Source organism: Danio aesculapii, chromosome 2 (assembly GCF_903798145.1).
Source record: "Danio aesculapii chromosome 2, fDanAes4.1, whole genome shotgun sequence".
Taxonomy (NCBI): Eukaryota; Metazoa; Chordata; class Actinopteri; order Cypriniformes; family Danionidae; genus Danio; species Danio aesculapii.
The window spans coordinates 10,773,903-10,798,938 of record NC_079436.1 but is presented as its reverse complement, the minus strand read 5'-3'; the positions used below and the strand labels follow the sequence as shown (position 1 = coordinate 10,798,938).

Genomic DNA, 25,036 nt, shown 5'->3' with positions numbered 1-25,036 from the left:
TTGTGCTCATAATTTAGATTTTGGAGAAAGTAGTGTTCAATCAAGTCCTAGACTTTCTTACTCAAAACAACCTCATGGACAACAAGCAATCTGGCTTTAAGAAAGGCCACTCAATTGAGACTGCCCTGCTCTCGGTCATGGAGGATCTCAGACTGGCTAAAGCAGACTCTAAATAATCTGTCCTCATCTTGCTGGATTTATCAGCTGCTTTTGACACTGTAAACCATCAGATCCTGCTATCTACGCTTGAGTCACTGGGCGTTTCAGGCACTGTTATTCAATGGTTCAGATCTTACCTCTCTGACAGGTCATTCGGGGTGTCTTGGAGAGGAGAGGTGTCCAACCTACAGAATCTAAACACTGGGGTACCTCAGGGCTCTGTTCTTGGGCCACTTCTCTTCTCCATCTACACGGCATCTTTAGGAACAGTCATCCAGAAACATGGTTTTTCCTACCACTGCTATGCTGATGACACCCAGCTATACCTCTCTTTTCACCCTGATGATCCCTTGGTTCCAGCTCGCATCTCAGCCTGTCTGTCAGACATTTCACACTGGATGAAAGATCATCATCTTCAGCTTAACCTCGCGAAAACGGAAATGCTTAAAGTTTCTGCCAACCCGACTCTACACCATAACTTTTCAATCCAGATGGATGGGGCAACCATTACTGCATCCAAAATGGTAAAAAGCCTTGGAGTAACGATTGATGGCCAACTAAACTTCTCTGAGCACATTTCTAGAACTGCTCGATCTTGCAGATTCGCACTCTATAACATCAGAAAGGTCCGACCCTTCCTATCTGAACATGCAGCTCAACTCATTGTTCAAGCTCTTGTTCTCTCCAAACTGGATTATTGCAACTCTCTACTAGCCGGGCTTCCAGCTAACTCTATCAAACCTCTTCAGCTGCTTCAGCAGCAGGAGTGGTCTTTGATGAACCCAAAAGAGCACATGTTACTCCACTACTCACCCGTTTGCACTGGCTGCCAGTTGCTGCTCGCATCAAATTCAAAGCTCTGAAGTTTGCTTACAAAGCGACCTCTGACTTTGCTCCTCCTTATCTGCTTTCATTTCTGCAGATTTATGTGCCCTCCAGAAACTTGCATTCTGTGAATGAACATCGCCTCGTGGTTCCATCCCTAAGAGGGAAGAAATCACTTTCCCGAACTCTCCCAGTCACTTACTGTCTTCAAGAAACGACTAGAAATTCAACTATTTAGTCTCCACTTTCCTTACTAATCTGTAACTGCCTCTCTTGCTATACCACTAACTGTACTCTCTCTCAAAAAAAAAAAAAAACAATACTAATGCTTAACTTCTTAGACTTAAAATCGATGCGCATCTTGGCTTTTCCATCCATTGTTTCTAAATGTGATATTTTTTTAAATGTGCATAAAAATAGGTGGAAGGAAACGCAGCTAATGTTGTTCTGCCGTTTTTTTTGCAAAATGCACATAAAAATAGGTAGATAGAAACATAGTTTATGTCAACATGTGAAGCTCTCTTTTAACAACAGAAAAAAAGCTGTGGAGTGAGATGGAGGACAGTTGCTGGGAGCTTCTGGAATCGCCTCAGGCTGTCCTTCAAGTTCTTTTCACCTCTAATTCTTACATTTATCCTTTAGTCTGTCCCACAGACAGAGATCAGTAAGCTACAGTTAATAATTCAGCAAGAAAACGAACGTTTTCCCTCTCCGTTTGTACCAGCTTAGCAATTCCTACTACAGGAAGAGATGGAGAAAATAACCATTCAGATCAGGCTTCGCTGCATTGATCCCACAATAAATTACCAGAATAATACATCACTTCCACCTTGAAATTATCAACCTTTTGAACCCTTTAATGGTAATGTTGATGAGGAAGGAAATTAATTCAGAACCACGTATACCTTTCCGTCGAAGCTGGCGGCAGTTCAGCGAAGGAAACTCTCACCGAATATTGTATGCAGCATGACTGCTGCACTACAGACTTCAAATTTATTAAGGTTAAACTTTTAAAAACAAGGCAGGGTGATCAACATTACAGCAAAATTGAACTTTAACTTATGGCTTCAGACTCAACAAGAACAAATATCAGCATTTAAAAATGGCGTTTTGATGATTCATGTTTTGTAAAGGCACCATAGATCACACATGATTACAAACTGTCTGCTTCAGCAGTCAGAAGTATTAGAATCTGATGATGCGGTGCGGCTCGTTCCTGTTCTTCTCCGTCAAAATGATTCAAATCACTTGGCAGCATTTAAGAAACCATTTTGCAAAATGGATGCATTTAAAATAACTCTGCATTTTCCAACCCCTCCTTCGTCATTGGAAAATGTTTGTCGTTGACTAATTATTAGTGTAAAACTAATTAGACCGTATGGGTTTACAGCCGTTAATCTTAAATATAAAAAGGCTTGTCAGAATGTATTAGCAACGATGGTGTTTCTCTCAGACAGGTTGATGGAATATCTGGACTGCACAGATTTGAAGCAGCTGGGCAGACACAAAAGACAGTCCTTTTAAATCTCATGGTGTTTTACTTTGTGATGGGTGTTCAGATGAAAATTGTAATTCCTCAAACCTTTGTGTGCTCTATTTAAAACAAAATAGAGATTCCTTTGTGTTTTTGTATGAAAGATGTTTTATTTTAGCCATATATTTAAAAATACTATACTCAATTAATACTATTGGTCTGCCTGACGCATCAACCAATCGGATTAGCTGTATGGATTATGGTGTTTTATATTGGACTTTTGTCTGTGACTGCTTCATCTACACACCTAGAGTACTGTGCAAAAGTCCTAATTACTATACCAGCTTTGTAAGACTTTTGCACAATATATAAGCAATCAGTCTCTTTATTAAAAACAAACAAAAATATAGGAAGTATGTACAAAAACAACTACAGCACAACATTTCCTCTTCAAGGAAAAGTCTATGTTTAATGTGGCTTCCTTTTAACTGTTTTGTTCTAATTGTCCTGACATTTTCTGTAATAATGTGCTGTGTAATATTCTTCTAGCACTTTCCAGAGTTCCTCTTTAAGTTTAGAATGATATATCTGACTTTTTCTGTCAAGGCGATCTCATACAGTCTCTAAAATATTCAGGTCTGGACCTTGTGGAGGCCATTTCATGACTCAATTTTTCAAAGATTTGACAATAAATCTACACTTATGACTGGCTTTGTGGTAAGGGGCCACATACTGTATATCCATTATATCATCAGTAAAATAACAGATTTAATGTTTGTATATGTTAAGCACATTTGCATTGTTGAGGACTTTGCATTATCACCGTCACACATGACAAAAAGAAATATAAGATCTGTCTTTTTTCTGTCCAGGTAATCTCATACAGCCTCTATAATATTCAGTTCGGGACACTGTGGAGGCCATTTCATGACTGCTTTAAAATCTCAATTGTAAATGAAATCAACAAAGAAAAAAGTACACTTATGACTGGTTTTGTCGTAAAGGGTCACATATATCCATTATATCGTCAGTAAACCGACAGATTTAATGTTTGCACAACACTGTATATGTTAAGCACATTTGCATTGTTGAGGACTTTGCATTATCACTATTACACATGACAAAAATTAATATAAGATCTGTCTTTTTCTGTCCAGGTGATCTCATACAGCCTCTATAATATGCAGGTCTTAAGCCTGTGGAGGCCATTTTATGACTTAAAATCTAAATTTTTCAAAAAATTGACAAAAAAAGTACACTTATACATTGTCTCAAAACTGTCCTAAGGTGTGGCTGTCTCAAGCATAGTTCAGTAAATAACAGCTCTTATCATTGAATTATTATTCAAGTCATTAATAAATTAATAAATACCTCGAGCCTAATTTTAAAAACCTTGAGCCTTTTTAAAAATCCAAATAATATCACACAAGATATATAATATATAATATCACAGCAAGAAGGTTGCTGGGTCGCTGGTTCCAGCCTCGGCTCAGTTGGCGTTTCTGTGTGGAGTTTGCATGTTCTCCCTGAATTCGCATGGGTTTCCTCCGGGTGCTCCGGTTTCCCCCACAGTCCAAAGACATGCAGTACAGGTGAATTGGGTTGGCTAAATTGTCCGTAGTGTATGTGTGTGTGAATGTATGTGTTTCCCAGTGCTGGGTTGCGGCTGGAAGGGCATCCACTGCGTAAAACAAATGCTGGATGAGTTGGCGGTTCATTCCGCTGTGGCGACCCCGGATTAATAAAGGGACTAAGCCGACAAGAAAATGAATGAATCTAAAAACATAGAAACTTGATACATTTTGTCACAGAAAACCATGTCCTCTGATGTGACACTATGCTAATTTTACATCAAGTAATTCCACGGAAAACTTTAATTAGTTGCTTGTCTAGAAATTGCTTCTTGATTTAAGAATTTTTAGATATTCGAATTAGAAACAGCACATTTTTCTTGTAGTGCACTGACATTATAGACTATCTCCTTTATGCCAGCGTAATATGTATAGCATTTTCAGACAAATTTACACCCCAGCACAGCAGCAGGCACTGATGTTTATCGGGTGAGACTGAATCAGCTCAGCGGACAAGGGCACACCGGCACCTTTTTTAAAGCCACAATATTGAGGATCAGCAGAAAAAGCTCATTCCTTCTACCACATAGAGGAATAGAGCGTTGCCCTCTTAATCTAGGATAATGTACAATGGTTATCTGTCAATTTCAGACCGGCACAGGTGTGTAATGAGTTTTATGTCTTCTTTTTGCTCCTGAACTAAAATGCTAATCACGTCATACAGTAGCTTGTTTTTGCTAACTGTAGTCCAATTTGGATGGTATATGTTTCTCAGGGAAACTTACGGGATTTTGGGCGGCTCAGTGGCTCAGTGGTTAGCACTGTCACCTCACAGCAAGAAGGCCGCTGGTTCGAGCCCCAGCTGGGTCAGAAGGCGTTTCTGTGTGGAGTTTGCATGTTCTGCCCATGTTGTTGTGCGTTTCCTCCGTGTGCTCTGGTTTCCCCCACAGTCAAAAGACATGTGGTATAGGTGAATTGAATAAGCTAAATTGTCCATAGTGTATGATTGTGAATGCGAGAATATATGGGTGTTCCCCAGTGCTGGGTTGCAGCGGGAAAGGCATCCGCTGGGTAAAACATATGCTGCATTAGTTGGTGGTTCATTCCGCTGTGGCGACCCCTGATTAATAAAGGGACTAAGGCAAAGGAAAATGAAATTAAGGGATTTACTCAATTCACAGGGTGTCGTTAGTGAAATTATTGCCGTCTGAACGCAGAATGTCAGTGTTTTAATGATTAAATTGCCCACATTTTTATTCATTTTTTGACAAACACAGCAGTTGTGTGGTAATTTAATTGCTGTCGAAATCCACATCTCTTAGTTTCAATCAATTCAAAACTCACAGCCTGATCTCATAAGAAAACGTAAGTATTGTCAGTTTAGTGGCTAATTCAGTCGTAGGAAAATGTACGATTTCAAAATGGAGGTGTGGCACTCAACCCCAGACCTAAACCCAACTGTCACCGGGTGACAAAAAAAAAATCATACTAAATTCTATGAATTAGACTGTACGAATTTATACGAATTAGCCACTAAATCAAAACGTTACAAATTGCAATGAGATTGTATTGGTTTTTGGCCACTGAAATGCTCTTTATGACAATTTGCATCAGAAAAGCATCATGTGTATTAAAAATGGACACTTGCATTACCAAAGTGCAAGAAAAGTGCGTCCGAAATCACCTACTACTCGAGTAGGTACTACAGTACATTTGAATTTAGTTCACGATATTTAGAAAGATGCGCTCTATATAGTATGAATGTGAGTATTATGAATGAAATTTGGATGTACTACATCTGCCATTTGTCATTTTCACATGACCTACCTACGTCAGTTGCGTCGCTTCACTCCCTTTAATGAATTCTCTCACGTGGCATCATGGGAGAGCGTAGCGTCCGTTGGATGCGCACTTCAGAATCTCGCCGGAAGTAGTAGGTCATCAGGGTACTTCTCGCATTCTGTTTTTCCACTATTATGAATTCAGACGTACTGCTTGTCTCACATACTATATCCGCGTACTATATAGTATGGAAGTATGTGATTATAGTATGTGATTCAGTATGCATCCCAATTCGCACACTTACACTACATCCTTTTAGTAAAAGTACATACTTTTGAGAGTGAAACAGAGGGGTATGCAAACTTTGGGACATACTATTTTCTCATTAACGTCCCATTATGTTGCTCAGTCACTACCGCTTGACAATCGTCTCATGTGTCCAAGATGACAACAAAAATCATTACACACAGTGACTGTTTAGAACAGGGGTGCCCAAACTTTTTCGTACTGTATGAAGGGGCCAAAAATCATTGACATACCAAACTATTTTACAATAAAGTTGCTATGGGTAATTTCCCAATTCATATTATTTACATAATATAAAAAAATTAATAGAAAACTTTACTTTGAATCGTATTAACTAATGTAGTATAACATTTTAGTTATAACTTATTCCAATAAAAACGATCACATTTATAGCACAGTGGAGTTCAACACTGAATACACTAGTCAAGCAGAATCAGCCTTTGCCTTGATTCACTCACCAAAGTCTCTGCATTGTCCTCTATCCGTCGTGTGTACATTTTAAACTAAATCTGATTCATTTACACCATTTAAATGGAAACATTTCATGTCAAATGTCTTTTTTTGTACGTAGTTTAACAATAAAACAAACAAATAAAAGGTTACATATTTGAAATGACGATCTCTAAACCTTTCTTAAATGGAATAGTGGGCCAAATCAAAGGTTACCATGGGCCAACTTTGGCCTGCAGGCCCTGCTTTGGGCATCTCTGGTTTAGACGACGATGATGATGATGAAGATGTCTACTGTATGAGGACTGAAATCACCGAATTACCTTAAACAATCACTAAATATCCTAACAGAATATTATGTTTTCACACACATGCACAAATAGCATGTAAATGCATCAACCTTTCACATTGACATACGTTTAATACATGCTTTAACAGCAGATACTTTTACTCTACTTTTACACTACATTTTGGGGAAACTAATGGTTCATTTTTACTTAAGTATGACTTTTTTTCAATGCTCTTTCCGCCACCGGTTCTAGCAATGCCAAACCTATTGTAATGCAATGTGTGTTCTTTGTGTTTTGTCCCGTCAGCTCTTTTCAACCTCATTCCCGTCGGCTTAAGGGTGGTGGCCATTCAGGGAGTCAAAGCGGGTTTCTACATCGGCATGAACGGAGAGGGCTTCCTCTACAGCTCAGTAAGATCCCCCTCAATCAGTTTACATGCCTGTGTCTGTGCGTGCGTGTGTGTGTGTGTGTGTTAGTGTGTATGAGAAAATCCTGCATGCACTTCATATTGTATTCTTGTGTGGAGCTTAAAATATGACAAAACAATCTAAATTTGAATTGTGTTGATTTGAATTATTAGCAATTGTAATTTAATTAAACTGAGTAAGATGTGCCATTAAAAATGGTTTTGAATTTGGATTTATTCACTTATATTGAACATCTCAAATTTAAGACACCTGATTTTTAAGGCAGATTTTTATAGACTTTTTTTCAAACTTTTATTTTTTTCTGAATTTTTAGACTGCAGATATTCAGTTTGTAAAAAAATATAGTTTCATGTTTTCAAGATGAAGAAATTTGGAAGATCAAATTCAATATTTTAAAATTAAAAACCATAAATTCTGATTGTGAAATTCAGAAAAAGGGGAGGACTAGATGATCACCGAAAAGTCAAACATATGGAGCTTAAAATATGCCAAAACAATCTGAATTTGGATTGTGTTCATTTGAATTTTTGACAATTGTAATTAAATAAACTAAATATTAAATGCCTTTAAATTTTTTTTAAATTTGAATTTCTTCATTTGAATTTCTTAACTTGAATATTGAACATCTGAAATTTAAGACAACTGAATTTTTCACGACAGATTTTTATAGATGTTTAAATAAATTTTTTTGTTCTGAATTCCTAGACTGCAGAAATCCAGTTTGTAAAAATGTAGTTTCATGTTTCGAAGAAATTTGGAAGATCAAATTCAGTATTCTAAAATTAAAAACCATAAATTCAGATTATGAAATTGAGAAAGTAGGTCAGGGGTCATCAACAGGGAAGAGTAGATAATCACCGAAAAGTCAAACATATGGAGCTTAAAATATGCCAAAACAATTTGAATTTGAAATGTGTTCATTTGAATGATTGACAATTGTAATTTAAATAAAACTGAATAATATATGCTTTTAAAAATTTTTTGAATTTGAATTTCTTGACTTGTATATTGAACATCTCATATTTAAGCCACCTGATTTTTTAAGGCAGACTTTATAGACATTTTTTCAAACTTCAGTTTTTTTTATTCTGAATTTCTAGACTGCAGATATTCAGTTTGTTAAAATACAGTTTCATGTTTTCAAGATGAAGAAATTTGGAAGATCAAATTCAATATTCTAAAATTAAAAAAAACATAAATTCAGATCATGAAATTCTGAAAGTAGGTCAGGGGTCATCAACGGGAAAGAGTAGATGATCACCGAAAAGTCAAACATATGGAGCTTAAAATATGCCAAAACAATCTGAATTTGAATTGTGTTCATTTGAATTTTTGACAATTGTAATTTAAATAAAACTGAATATTATCTGCTTTTAAAAATAGTTTTGAATTTGAATTTCTTAACTTGAATATTGAACATCTGAAATTTAAGACACCTGCATTTTTACTGCAGATTTTTATAGACATATTTATAGATTTTTTTGTTCTGAATACCTAGACTCCAGATATCCAGTTTGTAAAAATATAGTTTAATGTTTCGAAGAAATTTGGAAGATCAAATTCAGTATTCTAAAATTAAAAACCATAAATTCAGATTGTGAAATCGCAGAAAGTAGGTCAGGGGTCATCAACAGGGAAAAGTAGATGATCACCGAAGTCAAACAAAGCCTTTTTGCCAGGGATGTGACGAGATCTCGGGGTACGATTTCTTGTCAAGGTAAAAAAGTTGTCTCGAGAGTTGTGATGTTATGATGGAGCAAGAGGGTGAATTTAGCTCTGAAGATTGGAAGCAAGATTGGATTTGAACTGCACATCAAGTGCTTTGCACACACCTGGCAACCCAGGCTCACCTCGGTGTTCCGCGTCACTAGTTTGCTCGGGCGAGGGTGAGGTAACCGTTTTTTTCCATAACATACGATGGAATAGCACTTTAGATAAGTCATAATCGTAAACAAATATGGAATTAAGACATTTGGAGCATTCCTATTTTAGTCGCATTTTGAACGTGTACTCAAACTATTATCATCACATGTACGACATTTAGCCGAAATTGCGACAGGATAGTCCATACGCACACAGCTGTTTGACAGTATTCTCTGCACCTACCGAATCAGTAAAAGACCACAGGCACACATCTCCTCTGAGTGCGCACACACAGTGAACTCCTGTAGACATACACACGTTTATGTTGTCGGGAAAAATGGATGGGTTCTTTTCATTTGGCGTGCGATATCAAACTCCATTGTAACAACTCTCTGCTATCAGTCCTTTCTCGCATCCAGTAGCTCAGAGTTTGTCACAGAGGCATGAAATGTTGCTGAATGAAAGCGAAACTGCTGAAAAATGAAATTTTAGCAAAAATTACATGATTGCATACTTTTTTAAAGTTCAATTTGTGGAAACGAGTTCTCATGTGAAACTGTACAGGAGAGAAGCCAGTCAGTAGAGTTTATAGCTAAATACTTAGCAATGTTTGCATGTCCTTTATGGTGTAATTCATTAAAATAGAAGTAAAATAACATGTTGATTTTGAAAAAGCACCTAAATATTTTTGCATTTTGTGATTTTTTTTTTTAGTTGAATAAAAGACTTCACAATGATATTTCATCATTGAAGATTTCTTAAAAATAGTTTTAAAATTTCACCCCATCTCGTTCTCGTAAACCCAGTCTTGGGTCTCATTTCGTCTGGAGTAAGCGTCTCATCACACCCTTACTTTTGACCATATTCAAGTTAAGAAATTCAATTCAATTCAATTGTTTTCAAATTCAAAACAATTTTAATGCCATATAATATTCAGTTGTATTAAATTACAATTGTCAGTCATTCAAATGAACACGTACGTTCACAAATAAACGTGATTTTTTAAGCTAGCTCATGTATATTTATGCATGTACTCTGAGCTTAATTAGCACACAAAAAAGTGAAAGTGCTGCCTTTGTCTTTAGCATATTGATTCTGCTGTTAAACTAAAAATGCATTGAAAGGACTGCTTATTGCGCGAGTTAGCAGTGTGACAGGAACAGTGTTCCCTGTAGGATTTTGCTTGAGTTATGTTGGGTGACAGGCATATGTTCTTGCCCCCACTCAGCCGGCAGTTGAAACAGGTTTGTGGAAACGAGTCGGAGTGAGTTACGCACTTCTGACAGCTTATGTAACGGCTGGTCACAGAACTCTTAATCCTGTTAAAGATGGTCTAAGAGGAAAGAAAGAAATTCATTTCCTGCCACCATTGATGTGAGAATAAATTTTGGTTCTTTCGTGCATCTTTGGGATATGTTATTTTAAACCCTAACCCTCCATTTTTGCATTATAAAGACTTGAAGTGATGTAATGTTCTAGAGTATTACAAAATCATCTCGATAACCTTGTGTTTTAGTTAGTCTCCAAGGGTATTAATTAGTTCATCCCATCTGATTTTATAATTATAATCCTCCATGTGTATTTAAGCCTAGAGTTTTCCTTTGTTTCGTGTCCAGTTTTGCTTGCGTGAATGCCAAATGGGGTCTGTTGTGGTATCTGTTGTCAAGAGATTCTCTACGGTTACCAACTGTTACACTCCTCTCCTTTGTTATTTACTTTCTATTGATGATCTTCAGACAAAAATCCTTAAAGGTGCAGTATGTCAGATTGACACCCAGTGGTTGAACTAGGTATTGCAGTTCAAATTCGATACACTTTTTCACCCTTTCCCTCCTCTGATGACTCTATGCAAACGTCGGTTGCCAGATTGATGACACCAATACACTATAACTGCACAAGACGACACATGAAAAGAGGAATTATTTCCATGTTAAAGGAGTTTTTGTCCTTGCCATAACCTGAAATTTTTATTTCTCGTGACTGAACAACAGCATAATAAACTACTATGACAACGATCGCCTCAGGTACTGATTATGTGCTTTTTGCAGCCTTAAATGCTACCAATGTGAATTTGAATGCCATTTTATGTGACTTATTTATTGCCATAATAAAAGCAGCGGCAGATAGTTTACCTCAGATCTTGAAAATAAAACAAACATATTTGAAAATGAACGTTAGAACCGTGACTACACCAACAAATATCAGTCACTCAGCATGTATTTTTATAATGTTGAAGACAGTTAATATGTACTAATTAGATTATAAACCTTACCATTTCGTTGAAGTGCAGTGCGTGCACTATTCTGTGGTGTCTGCGGTCTGTGTGGGTCATAATGCTCCAGGTCGCAGAACTCTTAATCCTGTTAAAGACGGTTTAAGAGGAAAGAAATAAAATAATTTCCTGCCACCGTTGACGTGAGAATAAATTAAGGTTCTTTCATGCATCTTTGGGATGTTATTTTTAAACTCCAACCCTCCATTTTTTGCATTATGAAGACATGAAGTAATGTATAGCGTATAACAAAAACATCTCCATAACCTTGTGCTTTAGTAAGTCTCCAGGAGTATTAATTAGTCACATCTGATTTTATAATTATAATCCTCCATGTGAATTTAAGCCTAGAGTTTTCCTTTATTTCGTGTCCAGTTTTGCTTGCATGTATACCAAATGTGGTTGTTGTCCAAGTTATCTCTTATTGTTTCTTTTGGGGTCTGTTGTGGTATATGTTGTCAAGTGGTTCTCTACGATTACCAACTGTTACACTCCTCTCCTTCATTATTTATTTACTATTGATGATCTTCAGATTGAATCCTGACAGACTGACACCCAGTTGTTGAACTAGGTATTGCAGTTCAAATTCGAAACACTTTTTCACCCATTGCCTCCTCTGACGACTCTATGCAATCGCAGGTTGCCAGATGGACCATAACTACAAGTGACGACACACGACTAAAGCATGTTAAAGTAGTTTGTCTAAACCATCATCTGAAATTTCCATTTTAGAAACAGTTTCTATTTCTCGTGCCTGAACAACAGAATAATAAACTATTATGACAACGATCACCTCAGGTACTGATTATGTGCTTTTTGCAGTGTTAAATGCTACCAATGGCAGTCTGAATGTCATTTTACGTGACATATTTATTGCCATAATGAGAGCAGAAGCAGATGGTTTACCTCAGATCTTGAAAATAAAACAAACATATTTGAAGATGAACGATAGAACTGTGACTCAGTGCAAACCAACAAAAATCAGTCACTCAGCAGGAATTTTTAATAATAATAAAGAAGTTTAATATGTACTAATTCTATTCTAATCCTTACCATTTCGTTAAAGTGCAGTAAGTGCAATATTCTGTGCTTCTGAACGGCTGTACTGTATTTTTGGATGTGATGTCTGTCGTGTCTGATGCAAAGCAGACAGTCAAATTGCTTGTCGCTAGAATATTGCATGTTTTTAAGACATGGTGTTAAAATGTATGCTGCTCAGCTAATGTTTATGTTTGTAATATTTGGTAATTAAAAACTACCTAATGTGGATTATTATAACTCTGAATAATAATTAATAACTAATTTCGGAGGCTGCTACTGTCCTCAATGCGGAGTGCTGAAATGTAATTGGGTAAACTGGCAGTGGGCTGGATATAGAGACCAAAGAGAATCCCACACAGACACATGTTTTCAAAGCAGAATATCTGACTTTAGCATTGTTTTTCAGATAAACAAGAATGTTGTATGCTTTAGAAGAGTCAAAAACTTACATACAGCACCTTTAGAGGGTTAGTTATCACACAAATTACAATTGTATTATTAATTAGTCATCTTCATTAGGAGTGGGAGAAAATACAATAATAATAATTTCTTCCATTTTATATAGAGCTTTTATATAGACACTCAAAGCACTTTTACACACATTTTTTTTGGGGGGGATCTCCTAATCCACGACCAGTGTGCAGCATCCTCCTAGATGACGCGATGGCAGCCATATTGCGCCAGACCGCACACCAGCTGATTGGTGGAGAGGAGACAAAGTGGTGAAGCCAAACACAATATGGGAATGGTTAGGCCATGATGGACAGAAGCCAGCGGGCAAATTTGGTTAGGGTACCGGGTTTAAACCCCTACTCTTTTTCAAAAGACATCCTGGGATTTTTAACGGCCACAGAGAGTCAGGTTTAATGTTTCATCCAAAAGACGGCGATCACTGAGCAGTATAGAGTCCCCATCAATATACTGGGATGTTAGGACCCACACAGAGCTCAGGTTGAGCGCTCCCTCCTGGTCTCACTAACACCACTTCCGGCAGCAACCAAGCTTTCCCATGTGGTCTTCCATCCAGATACTGACCTAGGTGCAGCCCTGCTTAGCTCCAGTGGACCATGTGAAAGTTGCAGAAAGCTAGCTGCCAGCTATATGTATTCAGTGATGCATCACGATTCTTTCTCTAGTAATTGTGAACCGATTCTTAAAAGTTCTGAATCAATTCTACATTCAAATTAAATTGCAAACTAAAATAGCACACATAAGATTTTAAAGGCATGGCATGGTCCGATGTAGGTCAAAATGTAGGTTAAGAATCCCACCCCTAATTCCCTCCCTAGAGACTAAGCTTAAACTCTAAAAAGTCTCAAATAAATTCATCTGTGTTCTGAAGATGAACGAAGGTTAGGGGGATTGAAACGACATTAGGGGGAGTAATTAATGACATTATTTTCATTTTTTGGTGAACTAATCCATTAAGCGTTTGCTCAAACGTTTCCCCTTTAATTGAAAAATCCTTCAAGCTATAATGCCTTCGGCGTTCTTTCCAAAACTGCATCATCTCTTTGTTTTATTTCCCATTTACTGCATTTAGACAAATGACACAAATCTAATTGCCTTGATACATTTAGCTTTTTTTTAGCTTCTGAAAGTCTACAATACTTTTATATACTTTAAAGAGCCCCTATTTTGCATTACCAAAGGTCATATTTTGGTTCTCCAACAACAGGCTGATATGCATGCAAGGTCAAAAACACTTTCATTGTCTTATAATTTGCATTTATTTTTACCTAATTAAAAGGACTCCCATATGATTCGTTCAGCGATTCATTTGTTCCCAAACCCCTCCTTAGCACGATGCTAATCAACACTGATTGGTCCGATGACCCAGTCTGTTGCAATTGGTCGACTGCGTTTAGCGCAAGACAGAGAAAAACACCCACCATGGCTAAGTAGTCAGAGTGCAGAGTGTATGTTAGAGCCCATTGCAGAAGTGCATTAAAGCAATGCAGTTAAACACCAGCTTATTACTCTACTCTTAACCATGACACACATTCAGTATTAATCCATACAGCGGCAAAATAGAACTATTTTAAAACTTGACTGCCGCACGTGTTAAGGAACAGCTGAAAGTGGCCATAGCAGCGACAAATGGCAGTGGATCGCGAGCTCACACACGTCTTTAAATTTGTAAACAAAGCGACACGCTTCGCATTTTCAGCGTGGTTTTAGACGCGATATGCGAATATAAAGAGTTAACCTAATACAGTACAAGCGGTTACATGTAACAAAACACAATTAAATACATAATTTGCAAGCTAGAGAAAACAAGGAGGCTACCATTTTATTCGCACTTAAGTTACTTACACTTGTGAAACGGAGGAAGGAACTGATCCATGAACTGTGTACTGTAAAGTTCCTGTCAAGCTCTGACAAATTCCCATACATCAAATGTCTTTTCTGATTCTTCCTTTAACAAACAACCGATGAGTCCTCTGCTATAAGCATATAGATTGCTGAAGCACTCAGAAAAATGACAGGAACACAGCACAAGGCTGGGGCGATAATGCTGAGGTATTTTTGCAAAAATAAACTTCAACCACTGACTCTTCACAGCCTCATCAGGGAAAATAACACTAACTTTCCCCCACACTTCCCTCGCAACATGGTTCAGCCGGGCTCTTATACAGTGTTTGTCTTCTTTTTCTTGCTACAGTATTTGTGGGCGTGGGCGGGGTTTTAATTTTCACTGGTTTGCGTGCGCAACAAATGGGCAGGGCTTGAGTTCCATATCAACGTTGCGCCGACAAAGATTCATTACCTTCATGATTCATTTAAAACATTATGAGTCGACTCTTTTATAGATGAATCAATAGTTTAAACCTGATGCACTTTGAGATTTAGGCCTTAGCTGGATATTTCACTTCTCTTAGAGCTGTGTTAAACACTGCATGGAAGGTCATTTTCAAAAACCCATAATAGGGGCACTTTAATGTTTAGCAAATATTTCTCAAGTGTGTCACTGCTTAATTTCTGATTTCTCTTTAAGTGTAAAAATGATAGCATGTGCTAATACACATTGAATTTTCAAGATATTACACAGATCAAACTTACACTGCCTTGTTGTAGTTTAGCAAAGTGGAAAACACTTGCAGGATGGGTCTTCAGCTTCGGTTCTCACTTATGCTGCTGTCCTCATCCCAGAGTGCGAAAATATAATTGGGTAAATGATGTTTTAATGATGTTAAAGAGATTTAATATGTATTGATTAAATTAGAAACCTTACCATTTCGTTGGAGTACAGTGAGCGCACATACTCTGTGCTTTTGAATGGTTGTATTTAAATTTCAGTTTCGTCAGCCAAATTGCTTATCTCTGCAAATCTTCTCACGTAGCGTGTTGTTAGGTCGCGGGGTTACAATGTAATCTGCTCACCTAATGTTTACATTCTTAATATTTATATTATTTGCTAATTAATAACCAACTCATGTGGATCTCTGAATCTGCATCTCATTTCAGAGTCTGCTACCGTCCACCGGAGGTCGCATTTCGGTCACGGACACTTACTTTGAGAGCTTTCATGACAGAATTTATAAAATGTGTCTTTTTTTAATTTAGGCAACCCATGTGGCTGATATATAATTAGCTAAACTGGCAGTGGGCTTGTTATAAAGACCAAAACAAAGACCGGCATTTTGATACGGAACATATATTTTCTAAGGGGAATAACTGACTTAAGCTTTATTTTTCAGATAAAGTACGTTTAGTAGCCCAAGTGGACTCTGGTTTGCAAATTTTCATCACACAACTCCAAATCATGGAGATAGCAGCTGTGTTATTGCATCCTGCTGCCTTCGCCAAAATGTTAAATCTCCAGATATATCAGATCCAGCCCTGGATGCCAGATCCTGTCAAAAAATATGTGTTTTGTCTAGTATTCAAACATCCAGCCAGCAGAGTTGTCTAATACCACCAAAAAAAACCTGTTAACAGCAAGTCTTGTCTGGTGCCTGTGTCTTTTATCAGCCAAGAAGCTGACGGAGAAACCCAAAGAAGAGCAGAAGCACGGAGACAAAGTGATGATGACAGAAAAGGAGCAGAGTTTATTGAATAATCTTAGTGGCGTATGTTTCGGTTGCCAGACTTTAATGCTCGGAGAGTACAAAAGGGCTCAAAGTGTGCCAAAAAAATCTACTACACCATTACACCACCAGGCTGAAATGCTGATACAGGGCAGGATGGATCTGTCCTGTCCTCTTTCGTGGATTCATTATACTATATTATACAAATGTTGTAGCACAAATTGAGACTCATCAGAGCAAGTGACCTTTTTTCAATCTACCAATGTCCAAAATTGGCCCGTGTGAGTTGCTGCCTCAGGCCCTGTCCACACGAATAGGGGTGCCAATAGGGCTCTAGGATTCTAAGGGCACATGCACTTTAGGTGCCCCCAGAGTTACCATTAGGGGGCTCAGTCTCCCCAAGACCCCATCTCACCCTTTTCACTTTCGTTCATGACACAATCCATATCCGCAGCCATATCACCCCGCAGCCCAAGACTGGTTACTCACTGAAGCTAAGCAGGGCTGAGCCTGGTCAGTGCTTGAATGGAAGACCACATGGGAAAGCTAGGTTGCTGTTGGATGTGGTGTTAGTGAGACCACTCAGGACTCTGTTTGAGTCTAAATGCCCCAGTAAAGTGAAGGGGACGCCATGCTGTCAGTGAGCGCCATCTTCTGGGTTAAGACCTTATACCGAGGTCCTGACTCTCTGTGGTCATTAAAAATCCCATGGCACTTCTCGTAAAGAGTAGAGGTGTAACCCTGGTGTCCTGGCCAAATTCTCCACATTGGCCCTTACCCATCATGGCCTCCCAATCATCCTCATCCACCAATAGCTGGTGTGTGGTAAATGGACTGGCGCCATTGTCCTGTGGCTGCTGTCGCATCATCCAAGTGGACGCTGCACACTGGTGGTGGTGTGGAGAGACCCCTCTCATGATTGTGATGCGCTTTGCGTGTATACACGATAAATGCTCTATATAAATACACATTACATTACAATCCCCCCAATCCCTTACCCCCCCCACCGCCAGTTTAATTTTGTTTATGAAAAACCCCCCCAAATAAAGGTGTCATGGGGCCCAAATCAGCCAGTGGTGCCCAGCAGTGGTATTTTGGAAAACCAGACTTTTTATTATGCAGTTTCGCTGAAACCGAAACTTTGTGAAAACTCCGACTAGGGTGAAGATTTTCTAGTACAGTATGGTCATGTGGACACTACAACTGGAGTTTTGCTTCATTACGTCAGCGTGCGTGCTGTTTTCTCCTTTCTGATTGGCGAACACAGCTGAAGTACATTACATTAAGTTCTGAATCGATTCTATATTCAAATAAAATGGTGACTTAAAAATCACAAACTTAAGAATTTAAAGGCAGCCCGGCAATATGTAGGTCAAAATGTAGGTTGGTAATCACTCTCCTAGTCCTGAGACTAAGTGTAAACTCCATCCAATCATTTGTGTTCTGAAAATGAGTAGATGAAGATGATTTCTTTTTTCCCCCTGATTTATACAGTTTCGGTTGGCTGTGTAAACTGTTCTCAAAACATCGGATAATGATGTTAATAGTGTTTAGAAGAAACGATGTGATTTTTATGTCGTATCACAAAAGTCAAATCGTAAAACTGTTAGACCCATAAAATATAAGATAATAGCTGCATTGTGCACAGTTTATTATATAACAAATACAATTAAGACGCAGATCTTGGTCTCATATTTTTGGGAAACTAAATTGACTGGATTTAAGGCTGGTCTATACTTCTGCACTGAATGATCGCCGTGATCCATGGTGCCTGCCTTGCGCGCAGTCGTGCATTTATACTTGTGCATGCTGTTTGTGTTGCTTTGCAATAACACTTCTGAAATTGCTGGCAGAGAGGTTTTTATATTCCTCTGTGTCAAGTTTGTTTGTAGGTGTTTTTTTAACGCTATTTTAAATGTACAAGTAGTTAAAACTAGCGGACATGCAACAACTTTAACCATAAGGTAAACACAAAACAAAAGTTTTCATGTGGAGCTCCTTCACGGGACTCGACACTTGTAAACACTCGCTCTATCAGGCTCATGGCTGTCAGCACCGCCCACCAATCAAATGCGACCAATCAAATGCGTCGTTGAGAGATGTAATTACATTTTTCGAGAGGTGCGCATCAGCGTCAGTGTCAGCCACGGCGAGGGCTATGAGACCACGCAAAGGCTGCACCAGACATACACTTGCGCTTGATGCAGAAATATAAATCAGCCTTGGTAATGTTTGACTTTGTTGTATATAGTAAAGAAAAACAGGATTCTTATCAAGCATTGATTTTCCCTCCATGCATAAAGTCTTACCTTTAGATTGTTCCATTTCACAGAATTAGAACGAAGGCACTTCTCTTTAATAAGTAACCATCTTTTCTTCAGTTTTTGGCAAGTACAAGTGCTCAGTCATTCAGTGCAGAACACTACACACTTTCTGCATCTGAATGCATTTACTTTGGCCTGAGGGGGTGTGTCCAGATCAAGGCTAGTCATGCTACACATACAAAGAAAATATACTTACAAATACATAAAATAGGCACGAAAAATAGCAGATTCTAGGAATCATGGGCAGCACCGCAAAGCTAATACTTAGGGTTGTTTTTGGGTCCTTTTCACACCACACTGATTGCTTTGGTCCGAACCAGTTGAAAAGAACCAAAATGTTGTCATCTGACAAAATCCACATCACTCATTGGTCAGATGTTGTTAAACATATTTCCTAAACTGCTTATCGATTGGTCAGAATTCACGTGCGGGAAAATGCTAGTGGAACTCCTGCAAGTAAACAAACCGGCAGACACAAAATGTCACTTTTGACTATAGAGGCACGACTGCGCTGGCTGATTTGTATCCCTGCTCTTAGTGTACTATATAGTTTGTATTCATCACTTTAGACAAACTATAGATTTCGATAATGAGATGCAGGTGCGGCTGGAAAACTATGTTTTAATGCATTGCAAACGGCGAAGGCACATCGCAAGTCACTTCAGGAGGAGGCGTGAATTAATTTAGCTAAAATGCGACATGCTCATCTTCTGGAAATATTACCAACGATCTATCAGGTAATGTTTTTCTCTCTCTCTCTCTCTCTCTCTCTCTCTCTCTCTCTCTCTCTCTCTCTCTCTCTCTTTCTATCTCTCGGTTAAAAATTGTTGGCAAAGCGCTGTCAACAAATATTTTCCTCCACAGTCCATAATCCACAGCACATCGGCGTACGGCAGCTGGATTAGTCCAAAAAGGCGCAGTACTTTTTGCGGTTGGGTCTGTTTTAGTTCGGATCATATTCTCACCACAAATGAACTGCTCCAGGGTTCGTTTGTAAGCATACGCGGTACGCTTTTTTGGTCTGCTTTTGGTGCGCCTGCCCAAACGAACCGCACCAAGAGGGAAAACGAACTCTAGTGCAATTCAGCCGAACTAAATAAGGCAGGTGTGAAAGCACCCTAAAAGGGGCCTTATTATGCCCCTTTTTTACAAGATGTAAAATAAGTCTCTGATGTCCCTAGAGAGTGTATGTGAAGTTTCAGCTCAAAACACCCCACGAATAATGTTTTATAACTCTTTGAAACTGACCCTTTTAATCTTTAATACTATTTGTTTTATTTTGGTGACTGTCGCTTTACGTTCAAATGAGATTGTGCTCTTTTCAAAAGAAGGCGGAGCTGCAAATGCCTGTGTCAGCATAGTGGCAGATTCAAAAACAAGACTAACATTCTATGTTAATGAGGGAGAAATCGCTACTAATAATAGGCAGGGCTTTCCTTCTCTAATGACACGTACAACGGGAGAATGTGGATCAAAGTGTTTCTGCAGACTGTTTTAATAGAGCGTGATGATGATAAATAAAACGTATAATTTTTTACCATAAGAAGCTGGTTATATTCACAGACTGATGCCGCACAACTGTGTTTAAACAGAACAGAATTTTCATTTTTGGGTGAAGTATACCTTTAAGGTAGTCTTGAATCCCATTGTGCGTTAATATAATCAATGTTTGATTACCCTGATTCATTTTAAATCAACATTCTTCACGTCTCATCTGATACTTTGGCAGCCCGTTTGGTTCTGGAATGTAAGATGCACCAGATTATATATACAGAGGACACAGACCTCCACGCTCTTCTATTATTTTGATTAATGAAGTGTGGTTTTCCTGCAGGGTGTTAGAAGGTATAACATTAATAGGACTACAAGGTTTAAATACAGGCTTTCAGCTCATCACTATGTTTCAAGTGGCTTCCCACACCAGTAATACACTCAATGTAATTTCTTTGTCGAGGCTTTTCTGTCAGACCTCTTTCCTTCACGCTTAGTTTCCTTTCGCTAATTTGCTCTGTTAATATAATGATGTCGTCGGAAATGAAATGCTGGTAGGAAGCCTGCGATGCATGACAATGTCCCTCTTAGGGATATTTTTGCAACATATTTCAGGTCTTTCTGGTGCTTCGTCTCCGTTGAAGGCATGTATTTTGAAAGATTTATGCAATGCCGTATAGGTGAAGGTTAATGTTCTGTAACATAATGCTCTCACCGTTTGAGGAATCCATTTGCAATGATTATTGATAAACCAACAGCAGCAGAGAGCCAAAGCATAGAGATGGTCAAAATCCAGGCACAAAGTCAAACAGAAAGAGTCAGTTCAATTGAAACTGGTAAAACCATGATGTCGTACTCAAGAAGCAATGGGAAGATGTACAATTATATCTACATTCTGAATTAAACAACATTATTATTCAGGTGTTGCTTTTAAAATGCTTCCATTTTACCTGTTATTCACCTTATTCAGCTTTTTTCATTGGAAGTAAGCTCTTTTCTGATATACACTCACTGGCCACTTTATTAGGTACAACTGTCCAACGGCTCGTTAACACAAATTTCTAATCAGCCAATCACATGGCAGCAACTCAATGCATTTAGGCATGTACACATGGTCAAGACGATCTGCTGCAGTTCAAACCGAGCATCAGAACTGGGAAGAAAGGTGATTTAAGTGACTTTGAACTTGGCATGGTTATTGTCAGATGGGCTGGTCTGAGTATTTCAGAAACTGCTGATCTACTGGGATTTTCATGCACAACCATCTCTAGGGTTTACAGAGAAAGGTCCGAAAATGCCTTGTTGATGCCAGAGGTTATAGTAAAATGGCCAGACTGGTTCGAGCTGATAGAAAGGCAACAGTAACTCAAATAACCACTCGTTACAACCAAGGTCTGCAGAAGAGCATCTCTGCACGCACAACACGTCGAACTTTTAGGCGGATGGGCTACAGCAGCAGAAGACCACACTGGGTGCGACTCCTGTCAAGAACAGAAAACCGAGGCTACAGTTCGCATAGGCTCATCAAAATTGGACAATCGAAGATTGGAAAAACGTTGCCTGGTCTGATGAGTCTCGATTTTTGTTGCGACATTCACATTGTAGGGTCAGAATTTGGATCGAGCATGGACACTTCACAAAGAACAATACAAACATCAATGCTTCTATAGATGAGAGATAGGAACTGAGGCATGAAGATGAGGATGGATGAATGTGGCTGGATTAATCAATGGTCTGAGCAACTGTCTCATTTACTCCCCACTAACAAATTGGTTAACCCCATCAACACATGTAAATCAGTCTCTTATGCAATAATGTTAATGTCTGACTGAGAAGGCGCGTACAGTGCTGCCAGACTTAGAATGAGAAGGAATCCATCTTGTCACTGCAGAGATGCTATTGTAGTCCTCCTGGGGTGCAATTACTTGAGGAAGTTTCCTGTGCTCATTATCTCAGTGCCCCTTGCTGAGATGTTGGGAAGAGGCTGTGAAACCTTTCTCCAGGAGTTCAACAACAACTTGGCTGTCTTCTCCTTAATTTAATGATGTACTTCTAACTTTGGTCTACTGATCCTGTAGATTATAACCTGCAACACTCCAAAGATTCCCTTAGAGCGGTGTCCTTTATCATACACATGTTCTGAATGCATTCTGAATCTGAATTATCAAATCGACCAACATGTGTAAATACCATATTTCCTGGTGTGCTAAAGAGAATGGTAGCTCCACGTGGGAGTAGAGATGTACCATTACTCCCACTTGCATTTATTATACTCTTTAGCACAGCATATGTGAGCTTACTATTATCATTCAACCAATTCTGCTCCTTAGTTTTATGCTGCCTTCACATGTAAAATTCCCACTTATCACTAGTGAAGAAGTGATTATGAGCTTGTCACGTCCACATGCTTTATTGAAAATGATTGGAATCAAGAACAGAAGGTTTATTCTTGCCTGTTTCTTGGAAAACTTTATACAGAAACTTTTATGTCAGTATGTTGATGTGCTCACAACTGAAACTAAATATTGAGTAGAGGGCGGGGGTTTCATTTTGTGCATCATTTCCCCATAGCAAATTAATGGTAAATGCGGCGGGATTAGGCATATTGTAGCTGAAGCAGACCATGCTCTAGGTTCGTTTTTAACAGCAGATGGCGCTCTAGGCTAGTTTTTAACAGCAGCCGGCGCTCTAGGCTAGTTTTGAACAGCAGACAGCGCTCTAGTCTAGTTTTTAACAGCAGACAGCGCTCTAGTCTAGTTTTTAACAGCAGACAGCGCTCTAGGCTAGTTTTTAACAGCAGATGGCGCTCTAGGCTAGTTTTTAACAGCAGACAGTGCTCTAGGCTAGTTTTTAACAGCAGACAGGGCTCTAGGCTAGTTTTTAACAGCAGACAGGGCTCTAGGCTAGTTTTTAACAGCAGACAGCGCTCTAGGCTAGTTTTTAACTGCAGACAGCGCTCTAGGCTAGTTTTTAACAGCAGACAGTGCTCTAGGCTAGTTTTTAACAGCAGATGGAGCTCTAGGCTAGTTTTTAACAGCAGACAGCGCTCTAGGCTAGTTTTTTACAGCAGACAGCGCTCTGATCTAGTTTTTAACAGCAGATGGCGCTCTATGATAGTCTTTAACAGCAAATGGCGCTCTAGGATACTTTTTAACAACAGATGGTGATCTACACTAATTTTTAACAACAGATGGTGCTCCAGGCTAGTTTTTATCAGCAGATTGTGATCTAGGATAGTTTTTAACAGGAGGCACCACTCTAGGCTAGTTTTTAACAGCAGATGGTGCTCAAGGCTAATTTTTTACAGCAGATGGTGCTCTAGGTTAGTTTTTAACCGCAAATAGCGCTCTAGGCCAGTTTTTAAAAGCAGATGGCGCTGTAGGCTAAGTTTAAACAGCAGGCGCCTCTCTAATCTAATTTTTAACAGCAGATGGTGCTCTAGGCCCATTTTTAACAGCAGACAACGCTCTAGGTTAGTTTTTAACAGCAGACAATGCTCTAGGTTAGTTTTTAACAGCACATGCCGCTCTAGGCCAGTTTTTAACAGTAGACAGTGCTCTAGGTTAGTTTTTAACAACAGATGGGGCTGTAGGTTAGTTTTTAACAGCACTTGTGGCTGTATGCTAGTTTTTAACAGCAGATGGCACTCTTGGCTAATGTTTAACAGATGGTGCTCTAGGTTAATGTTTAACAGCAAATAGCACTCAAGGCCAGTTTTTAACAGCTGATGGCGCTCTAGGTTAGTTTTTAACAGCAAATAGCGCTCTAGACTAGTTTTTAACAGTAGATGGCACTCTAGGTTAGTTTTTTACAGCAGATGGTGCTCAAGGTTAGTTTTTAACAGCAGACTGTGCTTTAGGATAGTTTTTAACAGCAGATGGTGCTCTAGGCTAGTTTTTAACAGCAGATGGCGCTCTAGGCTAATTTTAAACAGGAGATGGCGTTCTAGGCAAATTTTTAACAGCAGATGGTGCTCTAGGCTCATTTTAAACAGCAGATGGCGTTCTAGGCTAATTTTTAACAGCAGATGGCGTTCTAGGCTCATTTTAAACAGCAGATGGTGTTCTAGGCTAATTTTTAACTGCAGATGGCACTTTAGGCTACTTTGTAACAGCAGATAGTGCTCTAGGTTAATTTTTAACAGCAGATGGCGCTCTAGGCTAGTCTTTATTGTGGATTAACTTGCATGTATTAATTGTTCACCTAAAGAATAACAGTGTGCACTGGCAAAATAAATTTTGATTTCACAGGGATTTTAACATCAGGATGAGGGAGAGACAGACAGACTTACATAAGCATAGATGTTCCCGGTTCTGGTTGCCCTAAATAATGCAGCCCTAACAATCACTTATGGGATTTGAATTTTAAGATTGTGGTTATGTTCTAAGTGTGTGCTAGTGCATGGAGAGTTATCTAGATTTAAACTGACAGAGTGTGTCTGTCTACTGAACTGTGCCAGAAAGACCATTCCAGAGTTAAGCTGCAAAACAAGACAAGCATCTGCTAGAGCTATGGTGAAGAATAGTTCAAGTAATCGATACTACAATGATTTGAAGATATTCAAAATGCATCGCTATTCTCTCTTGAATCGATTCTGAGTTTAGTTTTTAACAGCAGATGGAGCTCTTGGCTAGGTTTTAACAATAGATGGCACTCTAGGCTAGCTTTTAACAGTAGATGGCATTCTAGGCTAGTCTATAACCACAGACGGAGCTCTAGGTACGTTTTT

General features: G+C 38.7%; 1 protein-coding gene across 4 annotated transcripts in view; it reads left to right on the top strand.

Annotated features, from left to right (window-relative positions):
* Nucleotides 1–25,036, top strand: part of fgf12a (fibroblast growth factor 12a) — a 122,197-nt gene that overhangs the window by 72,552 nt on the left and 24,609 nt on the right. For all 4 annotated transcript variants that reach the window (XM_056472614.1, XM_056472607.1, XM_056472599.1 and 1 more), the window contains one exon: nucleotides 7,164–7,267. In XM_056472614.1, coding sequence (XP_056328589.1) covers nucleotides 7,164–7,267 — 104 coding nt within the window. The remainder of the gene's footprint in view (nucleotides 1–7,163; nucleotides 7,268–25,036) is intronic.